The following is a 17,050-nucleotide window of genomic DNA, read 5'->3' as shown; positions in this document are numbered from 1 at the left end:
CAGGAGAGGTCTGCCACACCATGTGGTCACCTCCGGGGCAGGCGGGGATCGAACTCATGCGGAAGTGGCTTTAGCCTCTCAGTGCAGTGCTTTAACCCGCTGCACCACCAGGGAGGGCCCGGTAAATATATATTTTTTACGTTTAAATTAAAAAGTTTTTTTTTTTTTAAGTTTAGAACATTTTCTATCTACATGTCCCACTGTGAGGAAGAAATGATAGCTTAACATGAACTGCCTAAAATTTTAATAATTTGTATTTAAACTTTCTTCTTATATGCAGTTTAAACAAATGAGATTTTTTAAAAATCAATCTATTTTTAGCTAAGGCTAGAGGCAGTGGAGGGAACTTTTAATTTTCAAAAAAGTCATTAATTCTGTTTTACAAATTATTGGTTCTATTAGTGGAACAAACATAATGAGCGCTCAAATATTTTCTTAAAAAGGTGTTTTTCAATAAAATAGAATGATCAAAATAAAAATGGTTCAGTGAGGCCAGCCAGCTCCTTGGATTCTGGCTTTGTTTTCACTAGGAGCTTTTGCTTTGGCCACAGACACTTTTCCTTCATCTAAGTTGTTCATGTATACTATCTTTTGATTCTGGCTACATATACTATTAATATTTTTCTTGAAACAACTTACTTTTCAAAGTTGGTACTATTGGTAGTGCTCTGAATGGGACTCTGAGCTCCATTTCCCTATACTGCAATGAGGAAATTGTCCTTAGGTAGAGACCTAAGTGACCGTGGAACTTAGTTTGAGTTTTCCTTCTTTCAGCGATCAATCTTGCATTATCTTATTTTCCAATGCTTGAAAGTAGTTGTGCCATAGGGTCATTTTTAACCTCAATTTCATAGTTGTTTATAAGTGGCAGGGTAATTTGCTCTGTATTGGTATATTACATATAATAATCATCTTTTTTAATAAAAAGGGACAGTTTTATTTTTTATTTTTTTATAAACTAGAAAAACTAATCTAGAATGACTCCCAGCTTATGTGATTGCAGTGAATTCTTTTTTTTCAATATATAACCATATATATGTGTGGGTGTTTTTTTATTTTATAAGTTTATTTTTACATCATTTTGTATATATATTTTTCATCTCAATTGTAATCCCTGTGGGTTTCCATCACCAAGTCACCCATGTGACATCACCATAGTCCTGTGCACTTCCCCCCCCCACTCCCCTGTGGGACAGTTTTATTTTTACTGATTATTCTTCATTTTTTAATAGGATTTAATTTACCGTTCCCTATAGGGTACCCAATTTAAATGTTTAATTGCTTCTAAAATCTCAGCAAGGTCTTTGTTAAATAGAATTTAATAGAAATGACATTTGATTGCAAAACAGATTATATGCTCTTGCCACAAACTTAAAATCACTTTTTCATGAGTGGTATAAACCAATACTGCTATTGTTTTGACTGGACATATTAACTCAATTGCCTAGAAATTATTTTGGAAAGACATTTATCTGGCTAATTTTTTTTACTGGATCTGTGCTATGTCTGAGCTGCTATTATGTCCATATTTATATTCATGTTCTTTATTTTTCTTTAGGATCCAAAACATCTGAATTTTCTGACTTCAGAACAAGCTCTGGCTGATTTTGCAGATTTAATCAAACACTTAAGAAGAACAATCCCAGGAGCTAAAAATCAACCTTTCATTGCACTGGGGGGATCTTATGGGGGCATGCTCGCAGCCTGGTTCAGGATGAAATATCCTCATATGGTGGTTGGGTAAATACATTTATATTGGCTATGGGCACTTCTTAATGATTATCAAGACAAAGTTAGAGATTTGCTTTCAGTAAAAGATGCTCCATTTGTTGTACTGCAATTTCACAATCTATCTCACGAATAGTTACTTTTCTCAATGTCATTTTTTTTATATATGCTAGTTTATTTTTACATCATTTTGTGCATTTTTCCATCTCAGTTGCAATCCCCTTGGGCATCCCATCACCAGATCACCCATGTACCATCACCATAGTCCAGTGCATTTCCCTACCGGCACTATTTTTGATCCTGTTCCCCACTTCACCACCACAAAATGTCTCTTGTATATAGCTGTTCATCATTATCATTATTTTCTTGCCTGTTCCGTTATATTCCTCTAATGAGAGAAGGTATCTGGTATTTTTCATTTTCTTTCTGGCTTATTTCACTAAGCATGATCTTTTCCAGTTCCATCCATGTTGCTGCAAAAGACATGTGTTTCTTTTTTTTTTGGTTGCGTAATATTCCATTGTGTATATGTACCACATCTTTTTAATCCAGTCATACATTTTTGGGCATTTGGGCTATTTCCATGTCTTTCCAGTTGTGAATAAAGCAGCAATAAACATGAGGTGCAGGTGTCTTTTTAAATCAGTGTTTTTGTTTCTTTTGGGTAGATATCTAGAAGTGGGATTGCTGAGTCGTGGGGAAGCCCCATGTTAGCAGTTTGAGGAACCTCCAAACAGTTTTCCATAGTGGTTGTACTAGTTTGCAATCCCACCAGCAGTGCAGGGGAGAGTTCCTTTTTCTCCACATCCTCGCCAACATTTTTTGCTCTTAGTTGTTTTAAGATGTGCCATTCTCACTGGGGTGAGGTGGTATCTCATTGTGGTTTTAATTTGCATCTTCCTTATTACAAGTGATGTTGAACATTTTTTCATATGCTTGTTGGCCATCTGCATTTCCTCTTTGGAGAAGTGTCTTTTTAACTCTTCTGCCCATTTTTTGGTGGAGTTGTTTATTTTTGTTGAGTTTCATCAGTTCTCAATGTCATTTTAATATTTTTCAGTATCATTCAATATTCATCTCAATATTTCTCATTTATGTGCAATATTAGTTTCGATGTTAAAACATAAATTTGCTGAGTTACATCTTTTTCTCTTGTTTCTCTTACTATTTAGTGCTCTTGCAGCCTCTGCCCCTATCTGGCAGTTTGAGGATCTGGTGCCTTGTGATGTATTTATGAAGATTGTAACTAAAGATTTTAGGAAAAGTGGCCCAAATTGTTCAGAGACTATCCGCAAGTCCTGGGGTGCCATTAATCGAATTGCTGCTACAGGTAAATAAGAGAAAGAAATCACAGGTTTTTAACGTAACGTTCCACTTGTTAAATTCAAGATATCACTTTCTCTGTAAACTTTTCATTTCATTATAACATGCATATTTGAGTATAGCATGCAAAAACATTATACAAATCAAAAAATACAGCTTGTTTTTAAAAGTGAATCCATAGTATGATTAGCATCCAGATCAGTAAGTCCATTTCTAATGCTCTCTCCAGTACTACCTTGGCATCTCCCAGTCTAGTCACTTTGCTGACTCTTAGAACCATACGTTAAATTTGTTTACCCATGTTTTTGTTTTTTTAGTAATTGAAATTGTAAAACCTGTTTTTGTCTGGTATGAACTGTCTTTTGTGCTCATTGCTCATATCTGTTTATTTTATTCAGCTTTCATTCTCATTACTCTTTAGTATTCCATTTGTTTGTTTATTTAAGTAGTGTATTTAGAAGGGGAATAATTTAAAAATTTAAAAATAATTTAAATCCAGTAAGTTCCACAAGAATAGGCAATTCATCTATCACGGGATCATCCTATTGCTTTAAAAATATTTTATTGAATGTTATAAGAACATTCTTGGAAAAATGGTATAGTAGATTTGAAACCATGCAGAGCTGGGGAATGTCACAGCTTCTGGGTTCTTAACTCTGCTCTTACAACTGAAAGACATGATTCAGGCTTGGGGTGCAACAACAATGGGGTTTATTAGCAAAAGAAACATTGGAGAAAATGAAAGTTTCTAAAACCACAAGTGGTCTACTCTCTGACCTCAGTGTCCACAGTGTCCAGCAGTCCAAATCAAAAACTGCACAGAAGATGGCATTGCCCCTTTGATGAGGGCTTGGAGCTTGTGGCACACCAATACGTGATGAACCCTCTACCAGCTCATGGTGGCAGCTGGTGGTGATTGCAGGTGGCGGTGCTGAGATGGCACTACAGCAGCCAGCAGCAGCCGTCTAGAGGCTGGACTAGGCCGCTCAGCATCAGGAGGCAGTGCCAGAATGTCGTGGACAGCCTGTAGAGGTGTTAAGTGGTACCAAAGCCCAGGCACTAGTGCCATAGCTCTTAGAGAGACCAGGCATTAGGCAGTGGTGCCAGGCAGCAGGCAATGTCAGAGGCAATGCGGGAGTTCTGATGTGAAGGTCTTGAAGGTCTGTGAAGGTCTCAGATTCTTCGGGGGCCTGAGAGGTTTGTGAAGGTCTCAAAGGTCTGTGGAGTCTGCACCAAAGATCTTTTCAGGAGACAGTCCACATGAGTGTTTCTAAAGCTGTCTGAAGACCTGTTTATATCCTTTTTAGAATACTCCTCTTTCAAACCTGATTGTTATATTTACAATACCTGAGTGGTCTCAAAACCTTGAATTACCCTTGTGGGTGCTTAAACCTGATTGGTGTATTGGAATCTAGAACCTCATTGGTTTGTTTTCAAAATTGACACAGGATTCAAAAGCAAAACCCCAAAAAGCATGTGAGACCCACCCCCTCTGTGCTGGCGTGGCTGTCTCCTGCCAGGTGTGCTGTGCTGGAAGCTCATGAAGCCCAGATGCTTGTCTAAGGCCTGGAGCTCAGGCTCAGTGGTGCAGCATGCACTGCCTCCGCTCTCAGAGCCCACCAGGTTGGCTGCAGGCTACATGCGGAGCCTGGGGCTCCCAGCTCGCCAAGCTTGGGCCTCTTTCCCGGTGACTTGTGTGGTGTAGTCAGTTAGGTTCCCTGTTGAAGCTGCAGTGCTTCTTTAACAGACTGAGTTTTCTTAAATACAAGTGAGGAATAAATGATCTTGTACAGGAGCAAAACCCTGCCACCTCAAAATATGTCTTTTGAGCAGGAGGTTTATTTCTTGAAAGAGCCTGTGAAGAGTGGGAGGAGGTTGCTTTTGATATTTATATGTTAACTCTGTAATGGCCTCTCTCAAGAAGACCAGATCTCCGTTTCTCTTTGTAAGGAGAAGACAGAACTAAAATCTGCAGTAGTTTAATCTACTGTATTTTACTTCCCTGGATACCTCCCTAACCTTCCCATTTCCCACCCTCACCACAGTCCTATTTTAGCTCAAATATGTAATATGGTGCCTAAAGGCATGTGGATGAGTTACTCATACTGGTCTCTCCCATGCATACATGGAGAAAGTATATTTATGTTATTAACATGTGTATATATTATTGTCAAACTTCTTTTTGCTTTTTTTCTTACCATTCTGTAGGATGCTTATTTATTTGCAGCCTAGAAGAATCCAGGGGGCATGGGATAATTTCCTTTGCACTCCTGCAGTCTGTAAAGTCGTCTTCTGAGTAGTGTTTTTTAGATTTCAACAGTGTGATTCTATTCTTAGGTACTGGCTTGAATTGGCTTTCAGAAACCCTTCGTTTATGTGACCCATTAATAGAATCTGAGGATATCCAGCGCTTGAAAGAGTGGATCTCTGAAACCTGGGTAAATCTTGCAATGGTGGACTACCCCTATGCCTCTAGCTTTTTACAGCCTTTGCCTGCTTGGCCTATCAAGGTAACAGGAAAACATCCTTTCATCACCTTTAATAGTATGTTTCTTATTTTTTATGTGTATATTCTGATTTTTTCAGTGACTTAAGGGAGCTGGAGTTAGTCAAAATTGGACTGGAATTATAGTGTCTTGTCACTTTCTGGCTATTCAACCTTGAGTGTGTTAATGAACTGAACCTCAGTTTCCACATTTGGAAATAGAAATAAAATGCATAAATCTATAGAGTTGTATGAATTTGAAATAACACCAGTAGTTATTGTTAATGAAATAATTGCTGTGTGCCTAGTCCTGTGCAGTCCACATTGCACACACAATTTAATCTTTATCATATGAGACACAGAGTTATATAATAAATAATCAATGTTTAATAAATGGCAGCTGTTGTCATAGAGCAATGAATTCAGTTACCTATTAAAGCATACTAAGTGCTGTACTTATTATAAATGAGTGACCATGCAGCAAGGTGGAGAGGAAAGAGCATCAATTTGAATGCTGAAGGTTGCTAGGGTTTGTTCTAGAACTTCCATTTACCAGTTGCGTGATCTTGGGCAAGATATTTTTCTAATGCAAGCCTCCATGCTTCCTCTTCAGAATCAGATGATAATAGTTACATACTTGGAAGGGTTTATTTGCTGTGAATCAAGTAAAATATTGGACATGAAAACATTATGGAAAATGTAAAGACACATTACACTCTAATTTTAAGGTTGTTTTCATACCAGAATTCTTGTTGTGTATGTTTAAGTAATTTCTTTGTGAACTCCATTAGTTTTTAGTTTTAAAAACAAGTTTATCTAACTGGATAGTTTAGAGAATATTCCTGATGCGATAGTTAGAATGATTGCTGGAATGTAAACAAAATTGTTAGTAAAAGAATGGAATTTCAAAAGTACTTTTCATTTAATTATCCCTTTGAACTATTAAATTCATACCTTGTTCTAAAACATTTTATCCCAAATGGAACAAGGTAATTTGCTATTAGGGTTTTTTCTCCCTGCATCTAAATCTTAAAAGTTGAATGACTACTGAATAATTTGAATTTTGAAAATTTAAAGAATTCTTGATTGCTTTAAAAATATTTATGATTTTGTTTCCTGCCTGCCCCCTTCCGAAAGTTATTTTTCTGTTTCTTGCTTGAGAAACTTTAATTGCCTACATCTATCTCCAGTTTCCTCCTATCTGGTTTTAGAATTTTTCCACTACATGTCTTTGTCTCAAACGTTTAGCTTTAGATCACTTTCTTTCACTGTTCATTCCATTTTTTTCTTTCTTGACCCCCTCTATGTTCTCCCATCCTGCTAATCCCTGGAACACTACCCAGTTGGGGACCATTCTTTCACTTGGATAGTTCCATTTAACCAAGACTCCTCCTCCCTCTGATGTACTTCCTCCTTTTTAAAGGGCTGACAAACAGCTGTCCTCTCCTGAGTCTGTATCTCAGGCATAGGATGGTAAGATAACATGTAACAGTTGGGTTATGAAAAATAGCTGATGATTTCCAATTCTACTTGGACTTTGTATAGTTGGGATCCACAGGCAGCTACTGAATGCTATTTTCCTTGTCAACTCATGATCTTTTTAATTTATCTTTGAACTTTGCACACTCAGTTTCTATTTGCTTTTGTTTACTGTTGACAGAAGCTGCAACCTTCATGCAGAATTTTTATCATAGATTTGGCTGAGAGAACACATGGGAGAATAGGAAACCTCTCTGTCATTTGACTGCTCTGTCAGCATAAAAACTACTAGGTTCTTTCTCAGCTTAAAAAACCGTTTTTAAGGACAGTGTAGAGTCATTTTATTTGGAGCCATCTTTTAGCAGATAAATCACAAATCTTTTGACTGAGCCTCCTGAACATGCAGATATAGTGAAATAATAAGACATAAAATAAAAATCTCTTCCATTTGTCTTTATGCTTGATAATGTATGCAACCTCTCTGGGTGGTTTAAGCGGTTTAAGTGCATTCTATGAAAAGGGAGTTTTTAATGACAAAACTAATGTGATTATCTGAGTGAGTGTGAGAGGGGTATTGAAGCCTTAGAGAAAGAAAATCTGTTAGAAAAGCTGAATGTATCTGCTTAATCCTTTCTCTAATGTGGATGGACCTTATTCTCTGAGAGGCGATTGGTCTTTTTTTTTTTTTAACCTATCTTCTTTCCTTCCTCTTTTAAGAAATTTTCTTTGCTTCTTTTCTTTCTTTTATTCAAATGCCTATCCTGGTAGGTAGAGGGACACTTAAAGCTTTTAAACAAATCCTTATCTTCATTTTTGCTGGTGTATGTGGGTTCAAAGGGCAGAACCTAAATATTTGGGTGCAGAGCTGATTGATTAGTTTGGTACTAAAGTTGGAATGTTTTACTCTCTCCACAATTTCTATACTTTTAACCCCAGACTTAATAAAATGCATTTCCCATAGTCTTTTAAAATATTGCCTGAATGTTCACCTTTGATCTAGAAAATAGAAAGTGAATTTTAAAAAAAGGACTTGTCATGAGTAGCACCTTAGTGAATTTATTGTGCTCATTTATGTGTAAATTCTTAAGTTTTATTGGTTCTCCTATTTTTTAGTTTTCTTTTAACTTTTATATTGCTGCAGGATCCCTTCTGTTTTACCTAAAATAAATAAACTTAGAAAGACATAAAGATAATCTGGGAATAAAATACATATATTTTGAAAAATTACACATGAGACTGTATTAAGAGATGTTTTCCAGAAAAGTGCTGTGCAAATTTTAGGAATTTTTTGACTTGCCATGATTAATTGACAATAGTAAAATACTGTTTTGTCTTTTTACTTTTAATTTGCATTTTCTTATTGCTTTAGATTTCATAGGTTTGTGAAGCTGTCAGTGTAGCTCAGCTGTTTATGTACATCCTAGACTCTGGTATTTTTATTCATATGACCTCACAATTACTTTATAAAAGTAGAGCCAATTAATTGGATATACATAACCTTAGTTTCTAACTTTTCACACTGAGCACTTCTAAAAATGAATTGGAATAATACGCACTCTGTCTCCCTTTTGGAAAGTCATATTTCATTTAAGAATGTTAAAGACTCTGAGACTGTGGAGGATTCCTGCAGTCAAAAAAATGGCTACATTTGCTGTTGTATTTCCTAAGATTGTTTGACTATGAAAGCTTTTTTCCCACAAAGTACTATTTAACATTCCATAGAAATATTGCTGTGCTGAGTACATTTGGGGAGAAGTATTGGCTTTTCCTAGGTAGTTATTTCATATCTTTCAGGAAGATATTGCAGTCCTGGGCAGAATTATGATGAGAAAGTGGGTTTACCTATAGCTGCTTACCTTACTTAGTGCCCTTCTCTCCTAGCCAAGAGCATGTCACCAGCTCAGGCCTTGTTCTTACTGCCCGGAATCTCCCTCTGAAGGAGGGTAACTCCCTCTGAAAAAGGAGGACTTTTTCTCTGGCTCTTTCTTCAAACTGGTCTCTTCTCCCCTGCTCCCTTCCCCTACTTTTTAAAATCAGAACATGCCTGTGCCTTTTGTATACATCCTTTCTAGTGAAATTCAAAGGGACCATATCACTTGACTCTTTGTTAATAGAGGAGCAAACTTAATGTGTTTTCTTTGCCACAAGGGCTCTTTGCAGTTTCAGGTGGATGCTTTCTAAGCTGTGTAGTATTATGGAAATATGACTATTTCATAGCCAGAGAGACATGGGGTTAAATATAAGTCAGTCGCTTGCTACCATTGGATAGCTGCATGACCTTGAGTAAAGTGATTTAACCTAAAAAATCAGTTTCTTCATGTAAAATTTGGGACAGTAAATGATGTATCTAATAGGATTGTTTGAGAACTAAATGATATAATGGTTATAAACCCAGAACTCAATAATCAGTAGCTATAGTTATTTAGCTAATGATTTATTGCTTATGATTCCCCCCAACATTTTATTATAAACATTTTAAACATAGAAAATTTGAAATAATTGAGCAGTGAATACCCATAAACCTACTACCTAAATTCTGTAAATGATATTTTGCTATCTTTGATTTACTGCCTACATGTTCATCTACTATTTCTCTTTCCTTCATTCCTTCTTAATTTTAAACAATGTTTAAAGGTAAATTGTAAATATCATTATACTTCCTTCTAAATGCTTAAGCTTTAACATTATTAACTAGAGTTCACTATTTATTTTATTTTTTGATGTGACACTTATGTGTAGTAACATGCAGGGACTGTAAACTTATTTTCTATGCAAGTGTATATTTGCTATATAACTTAGATCCCTGTGAAAGTAGGGAATAGTTCTATATTCCTGAAAGTTTCCCTGCCCTGATTTAGTTGGTTCCTGCTTTCATTTCTAGCCCAGAGACTCCCAGCCCAGGGTTTTTATTGCCTGTGATTTTTGTGCTAGAATTTTATACACTGATTATAATTTAATGGTAGGAATATTTAAGAACTGTGAGCTTCCTGATAATGTTTCTGACCACACAACTGATGTTGGAGCTTGGTGTAGTTTTCCACGAGAAATTTTATAAATTTTACATTTTTCATGAAAAAGTAACATTTAGCTCCACTAAACATTTAGTGGAGGCACAAAGGAAGTGAGTGATCTAGTTTTCTCTGATTTGAACGCATGAACAAGGATGATCTCAAATTAAAGAAAATGATACTTGAACTACTATTGTGGGAAATAATTGGTATGTGACAGGTGTTAGTTGGGTAGGAAATGGGAAAAGGGCATTTCAGGAGAGCAAATACAAGTAGGAAGGAAAGAACTTGGTATGGTAGATGTGGTTTTGCTATGATGGACAAATACTGGAGAATATGAAGGGAGGATGGTAAGTGGGAAGGACTTGGCAGCCATGCAAATGACTTTGATTTATTTTTATATTCTGAGCAATTTAAAAGGTTTATTCATTTATGAAAGAGTTTTTATTCAAGTGATAGAAATTGTCAAGCATTGTTATTAGATGATCAAAGTTGTTTATGATCAAATGAGAAACATTTCATTTTATTAAACTATAATTTTTAATTCATATTCTGACTCTGCTCCTTTCCTCTCTCTTAAATGACAGGTAGTGTGCCAGTTTTTGAAGAACCCCAGTGTATCAGATACACAGATGCTGCAGAATATTTCCCAAGCTCTGAATATATATTACAATTATTCAGGTCAGGCGAAATGCCTGAATATGTCAGAGACAGCAACTAGCAGTCTGGGTTCTCTGGGTTGGAGCTATCAGGTAAGTGTGAATAATCTTCCATGGAACTTGCATTTCACTGGTACGCTTATATAGTAATCCATAGTTCATAAGACTTGGTTACCTAATCTGATCCATATTTGGACTCTGTTCCCTGACACTGTGGCTAGATTACTCATTCATTTGTTTATTCACTTGTTTATTCATCACCAAATACTATGAATATTTACCATGTCCAGGTACCCTCCAAAGATTCAAAGATAAATAAGATAAGCAGCTAAACTAATATTACAGTAGGACTTGATAAGCCCTATAAAAGAAACATTTTATAGACCCAGAAAAGAAAGGAAGTCTAAGTTACATCTCTCTATACCTTCATTTGTACAATGAAATTAATAATAATACTTTGCCTCTAGAGTTTTTTTGAGACTTTAGTATAATAGAGAGAAAGCAGTTTACAAGGAGGAAGATATAGCCCTAACTTCTGTGACATCTGAAATAAGCCTTTCCAGGAATAAGAGGTAGTATGACATAGAGGTAAAGAGCAAGACTCTGAAACCAGATTGCCTAAGTTCACACCCTGACTTTGCTGTTTACTAGCTAGCTATATAACCTTAAACAATTTATTTAACCTCTATGAGCCTCATTTTTTCATTGTATTCTCTCCTGTATATTTTTCAGGCCTGCACAGAAATGGTCATGCCCTTTTGTTCTGATGGTTTCAATGACATGTTTGAACCTCACGAATGGAATCTGAAGGAATTTTCTGATGAGTGTTTTAAACAGTGGCAAGTGAGACCGAGGCCTTCCTGGATCCATACTTTGTATGGAGGCAAAAATATCAGCTCACACACAAATATCATTTTCAGGTGAGTTTTGCTATGCCAGAGAAAAACTGGCTCATAAGACTGTGGGATAACTGAGAAAACAGAAACAGGACAATGCTGAACAATAGAATGAGATAGAATACAACAGTGATATCTATCTTGCTTTCCCACTCCATGAAAGACAGAGGATGTTGAGAAAAGATAAGATTTTTCCACCCAATTACAATGTGCTTAAAGGCTTAGAAACAACAACAAAATTAAATGTTGAAAATAATTCTCCACAAATTGAAGTATCATCTTCATTAGTAACTTACTGTTACTAATAAGTGATAATAACTAATAAAATGATATATATATTTTATTTTATATATATATATATATATATTTTTATATATATATATATATATATTAGTATTTATTCAAACAAAAGCTTTTCAAGTGCCCATTTTATGCTATTCTGGCACTATATGATGCACTTTAAATAAATCACTCAATTGAATCTGAAACTGCAAACCTGTGGGTAATCTCACAGTGTGGTTACACAGTGTGGTTATCTGTGTGCTTATAAGTATAAGACACAATTCTGACTCAGCATTTATTTACAAAGGATTTATTTAGAAAGGGTTAGAGAAATAAGGACATTGGGAGAAAGGAAAGTTACTAAGGCCACAAATGGCCCTCTGTCCTTACCCCAGATGATATTTTCAGTGTCCAGTATTCCAAAACAAAGTTTACTCATGTAAGATGGTGTCTCTTTGATGAGAGCCTAGACCAGGATCAATTTATGGTGGCAGCTGGAGGTAGTCACAGATGACAATGCTGAAGTAGCACTGCAGCAGCCAGTGTCATCTCTCTGGAGACCCACTGGTCAGTGCCAGGGGCAGGAGCAACAGGAAATGGTTTTGGTGTGCCAGAGGCTGGAGTGGCAGCAGTTAGACAGCAGCGCCAGAGGATCAAAAGTGGCTGGAAGAGGTGGCTGGAAACAGGTCAGCAGTGCTGGTTAGCACCAATTAGCAGGTGACAATGTGGAGAATAAAGCAGCTCTTTAAGAGGAAGTGCCGGAGTAAAGCTTTTTCAAAAGTGCTGCGCACAGGCCAGCAGCACCTATCAGCAGGCCGTGTAGAAGCAGAATCAGAGGCAGAAGCAATGGTCAGTCAGGTAGCAGCAATTGATGTTTTCAGAGTGACAGTTGGAGGATGGAAGGCAGGAGCTGAAGGTCTGGAACATCTGAAGTAAAGGTCTTCCCAGGAGAGTGTCTTGACTCTGAAGCAAAGGTCTCAGTGACTCAGAGGTCTTACTGTCTGACATGAAGGTTTGAGAGTGTATCTTTCTGCTGCCTTGGCTTATATCTCTTTGAGGGTGTCCATGTCTCAAAACTGCAGCTTTTCAAACCAAAACCTACTCTGTACCAGGGTTAGCCATCAAGTCCAGCTCACACTGATGAGCAAAAGGAAGCCCTCCATCGAGGCCAGGGATACTCTGCTGCACCCCTGAACCAAGAACCACCAGGTTCCTGTTAGAAACCCCACTGTAGTTGTTAAGTTCCTTTTTCACTGAGAAGGAAAGTGAAGGCCACTGTGTTCACTCCTTTGCCAAAGCTTATCTAACTTTTTTTTGTTAGTATAATAAGTCTAGATTTCAATTTTAGTCTGTTTGCCTACAAAACCCATATTTGTTCTTCTGTATTATACTGCTACTTAAGACATGACATATTTGGTATTCATTTTAAATCATGCAAAGCCTGGAAGATTTCACAGATCTTGGGTGCTAACTTTGTGTTCACAATTGCAAGATACAACACAGCCTCGGATTGACTTAACAGTAACAGGGCTTACTAACAATAGAGAAATTGGGAAAATGGTGTTTCTAAGGCTACAAATGGCTGGCTGTCTTACCCAGTATAGTAACCACAATGTCCAGCAGTCCAATTCACTGTCTGCTCTTGCAAGATGGTGTTGTCCCTCTGAAGAGAGCCTGGTAAGCAGTGGAACAGGTCCAACTCAGGGTGGCAGCTAGAGGTGATCAGACAGAACAGCAATCCAAAGGCCTACCTTGGCAGTAGCAGATGCAACAGCCCCAGCAGGTGGTGCCTGAGGATCAAAAGTGGTGGACAGCTCTTCAAAGTGGCCAGGCACAGGTTAGCAGTGCCTAACAATACTCATTAGCACTGGTCAGCAGGTAGCGTTGTTAGAGAACCACACACCAGTGTTACTAGCTCTTAGAGATGCTGAGCATAGGCAGTTTCAGGGGACTAGGAACCAGATTACACCTCTTTCAGACACACTGGGTACAGGCCAGTATGCCAGTCTGCAGTCCATTTTGGAGTTAGGGCTGGAAGTAGGAGCAGCAGTCAGACTGTAGTTTGTAGATGGTCTGAGTCTGGAAGAATTTGTCTGAAGCCCTCTGAAACCTTGGCTTATGTCCCCTTCAGGATATTCACCTTTGAAGCCTGATTGATCCATTTACAATTACAGCTCTGTTTACAAGACTTGATTGGTACTGGGTGAGCTCAAATCTGATTGATCTGTTCACAATACCTGAATGGCCTTAAAATCTTGAATGGTGCTGGTGTGAGCTTAAACCTGTTTAGGCCATTGACAATTTCAGTGTGGTATTCAAAAACTGAAATTCCACCAGCTTTTCTAAACCTGACCTGGGCTGATTTGGGCCCCCAAATGAAGTTGGGCAGGGAAGTTCTACTGTACCTGAATGGTGCCATCAGAGTCACACTGGGACAAAGCTGGTCAAGCACTGCCACTGTTGGAGCCACAGGACTGGCCTGAGGTCTGCCCTGTGGCTGCCATAAGGGTGGGGCAAGTTTTTCAGGGGTACCTATGGGGGCTCCTCTGACATCCCTATGTAGCATTTATATGGCTGTATTTAAATGTTAAAGTCATTCTTCTTTGAGCTTACAAAACTGAAGGTCAAGTTGAATTGTAAAGTGGAGTCTTTAAATATTGTCCTTTTTATCATATAGCTGTTACAGGGCAGGCGGAGGCACACCAGAACCCCCAAACCCGCCTGCTCTAGATAGGTTATTCCATCTGCCGCATCAAGGCAAAACATAGAAGACCTTTAATGGAAAGGAACTTTAATATGATTAGTGTGAAATATAGAAAAGGCAAAGAATATAGTTTACAAACAAACACTCAAAGTTATTCATCCCCTCATGGGTATATTTTCAGCCAAACAAGCTTTAGTCAAAGCAAGGCCCAAAAGCCCACCACAAGTCTAAAGCACCTTTTGGTAGGAACCCACAAATAAAGGTCAAAAATAGCCAGACAAGTCTGGGAGGAAAACAGCAAAATCAAAATCAAGATAAAAGCTACCATTGTTATCTTACCCACAGGTCTCTTAGCCATGTCTGTTTCAGCCAGCTCAGGACCAAAACACAAATGCAGCTTCTTCACATGTGTCTCTGCTCCATGTTCCTCCTCCAGGTCACTTGGCTCTCCATCCTGCTTCCTTTTTCACAGTCTCCTCTCTAGCTCAGCCCCACCCATCCTTGGGTGGGACAGGGAATCTGCAACCACCCCTTTCCCTGAGGACCACCCTGTTACACACCCATTACAACTAAGTAATTTAATTATCCATTTGCCCTCAAATTATTTTCCTGAGGTTAAGATAATGAGATATTTAACTCAAAGAATCTTTTAAAAATTAATAAATTAATACATATTTTGCATCATTTTTAACTTCTTTTTTGTGTTTACTTTCTTTCTCAAGTATAGTCCTCATAGTATTTTATTTCCACCATCAGTTCACCCTTGCATCATCACCATAGTCCTCTGTGCTGTTCCCACCCTCTTTTTAATCCCTCTTTTCCTCCTTCCCTGCAAAATGTCTCTCTCTGATTTATAGTTGTATATTTTTGTTTTGGGGCGTTTTTTAAAAGTTGTTAATATTTTTTTCCCTGATACCTTATTTAGTTCCTCATTCCACCTATAAGTGAAACCATCTGATATTTTTCTTTTTCCTTCTGACTTATTTCACTGGGCATAATACCTTCTAGCTCCATCCATGTTGCTGTGAATGGCATTAATTGTAATTTTTGCTAGCTGAATAGTATTTCATTGTGTATATGTACTACATTTTCTTGACCTAACCATCTGGTTTTGGACATTGGATTGTTTCCAAGTCTTAAATAGTCTATAAATAGTGCTGCCATAACACAGGGTGCAGGTATCCATTTGAGTTAATGTTTTTGTGTCCTTTGGGTACCTCTCTAGGAGAAGACTTGCTGAGCCATATTGTAATTCCATTTTTAGTAGTCTACGGAGCCTCCACACAGCTTTCCATAGTGGTTGGACTAGTTTGCACTCCTACCAGCAGTGTAGGAGAGTTCCTTTTTCACCACATCTTCATCAACATTTGTTGTTGCTAGTTTTTTTAATATGTGCCATTCTTGCAGGTATAAGGTGGTATCTCATTGTGGTTTTGATTTGCATTTCCCTGATTATGAGGGATGTTGAACATTTTTTTCATATCTGTTGACAATTATATTTCCTCTTTGGAAACTGAAGCCAGTAAGTGTTAGAGATATATAGCTCACTGCAACTGTGTAAAAGTAGAAATAAGTCATCTTAAATAAAATTACTTAAGCTCTTTGATCTTAGTTTTCTCCTATAAAGTAAGAATAATAAGCTCTCTAATGCCATAGAGTTGTTGTGTGATACTTAAAATAATTAACCCAGTAAAATACTTTCAGACCTGGCAAATTTGTTATGTTCAAAAGAAATTTTTCAAATGAATAAATAAAAGTTAAGTACACTCTCTGTCTTGTGTCTTTTGTCCTTATCACAGGGAATTATTTATCACTGAGTGTCCTTTCTCATCTTTTCCTTTCTTTACTTAAGACTTGTACATCCTCTAAGAAACATACCTTCAATCCTCCAGGGAGGTTAGATGCCACCCACCCCCTTAGTTATTCTAGGGCTTGTGATTATCACCTCTTGTGGCAATTATTTGCTTGTGTTTCTGTCTGCCCCATGATATTGTGAACTTTTCAATGACATTGACTTTGTCATCATCATCTCTGTGGCAAGCACCTGCCCCAGTGACTAACATATATTGGATGCCTAGTGAGTATCTGTGTTCACTCACTAAACACAGGAGGAGGAATGAAATATAAAAAGAATCTTCAAAAGCATGTGAAAGTTTACAAACTGGCCTGTGTGATGGTTCAGGATTCTATTGCTATAGTGTAAGTCTATTTTTAAAAAGAAATTTGTTTATGCTGCTAGGAATGAAAAATCTAATGTAAAATTTTACAGTTATTTCAAAATTAAAAATGTTCCTGCTTTTCTTTTAAAAAGTAGATTTCTAAGTAAAGGAGCAAGGCCTTTTCTGTCTAGTGTCTATTAGTTATTTCTAGTTGATGTGTAGGAAAATGTCCAAGCAACCTTTAGACATGTATCTTTCACATTCATGCTTCTTAGAGATTCAAGTTTTGCATCTCCATGCAGATTCAAGTGTGACTGATTTTCTGAA

General features: G+C 37.4%; 1 protein-coding gene across 2 annotated transcripts in view; it reads left to right on the top strand.

Annotated features, from left to right (window-relative positions):
• PRCP (prolylcarboxypeptidase (angiotensinase C)) overlaps nucleotides 1–17,050 on the top strand; it is a 56,880-nt gene that overhangs the window by 29,423 nt on the left and 10,407 nt on the right. For both annotated transcript variants that reach the window (XM_004683245.2, XM_012725696.1), the window contains exons 5-9: nucleotides 1,559–1,740; nucleotides 2,901–3,058; nucleotides 5,389–5,561; nucleotides 10,611–10,775; nucleotides 11,415–11,602. In XM_004683245.2, coding sequence (XP_004683302.1) covers nucleotides 1,559–1,740; nucleotides 2,901–3,058; nucleotides 5,389–5,561; nucleotides 10,611–10,775; nucleotides 11,415–11,602 — 866 coding nt within the window. The remainder of the gene's footprint in view (nucleotides 1–1,558; nucleotides 1,741–2,900; nucleotides 3,059–5,388; nucleotides 5,562–10,610; nucleotides 10,776–11,414; nucleotides 11,603–17,050) is intronic.

This window comes from Condylura cristata, unplaced genomic scaffold, assembly GCF_000260355.1.
Source record: "Condylura cristata isolate star-nosed mole 26May11 unplaced genomic scaffold, ConCri1.0 scaffold00015, whole genome shotgun sequence".
Lineage (NCBI taxonomy): Eukaryota > Metazoa > Chordata > Mammalia > Eulipotyphla > Talpidae > Condylura > Condylura cristata.
The sequence above is the reverse complement of the archived record's forward strand: the minus strand, read 5'-3'. Positions and strand labels throughout refer to the sequence as shown.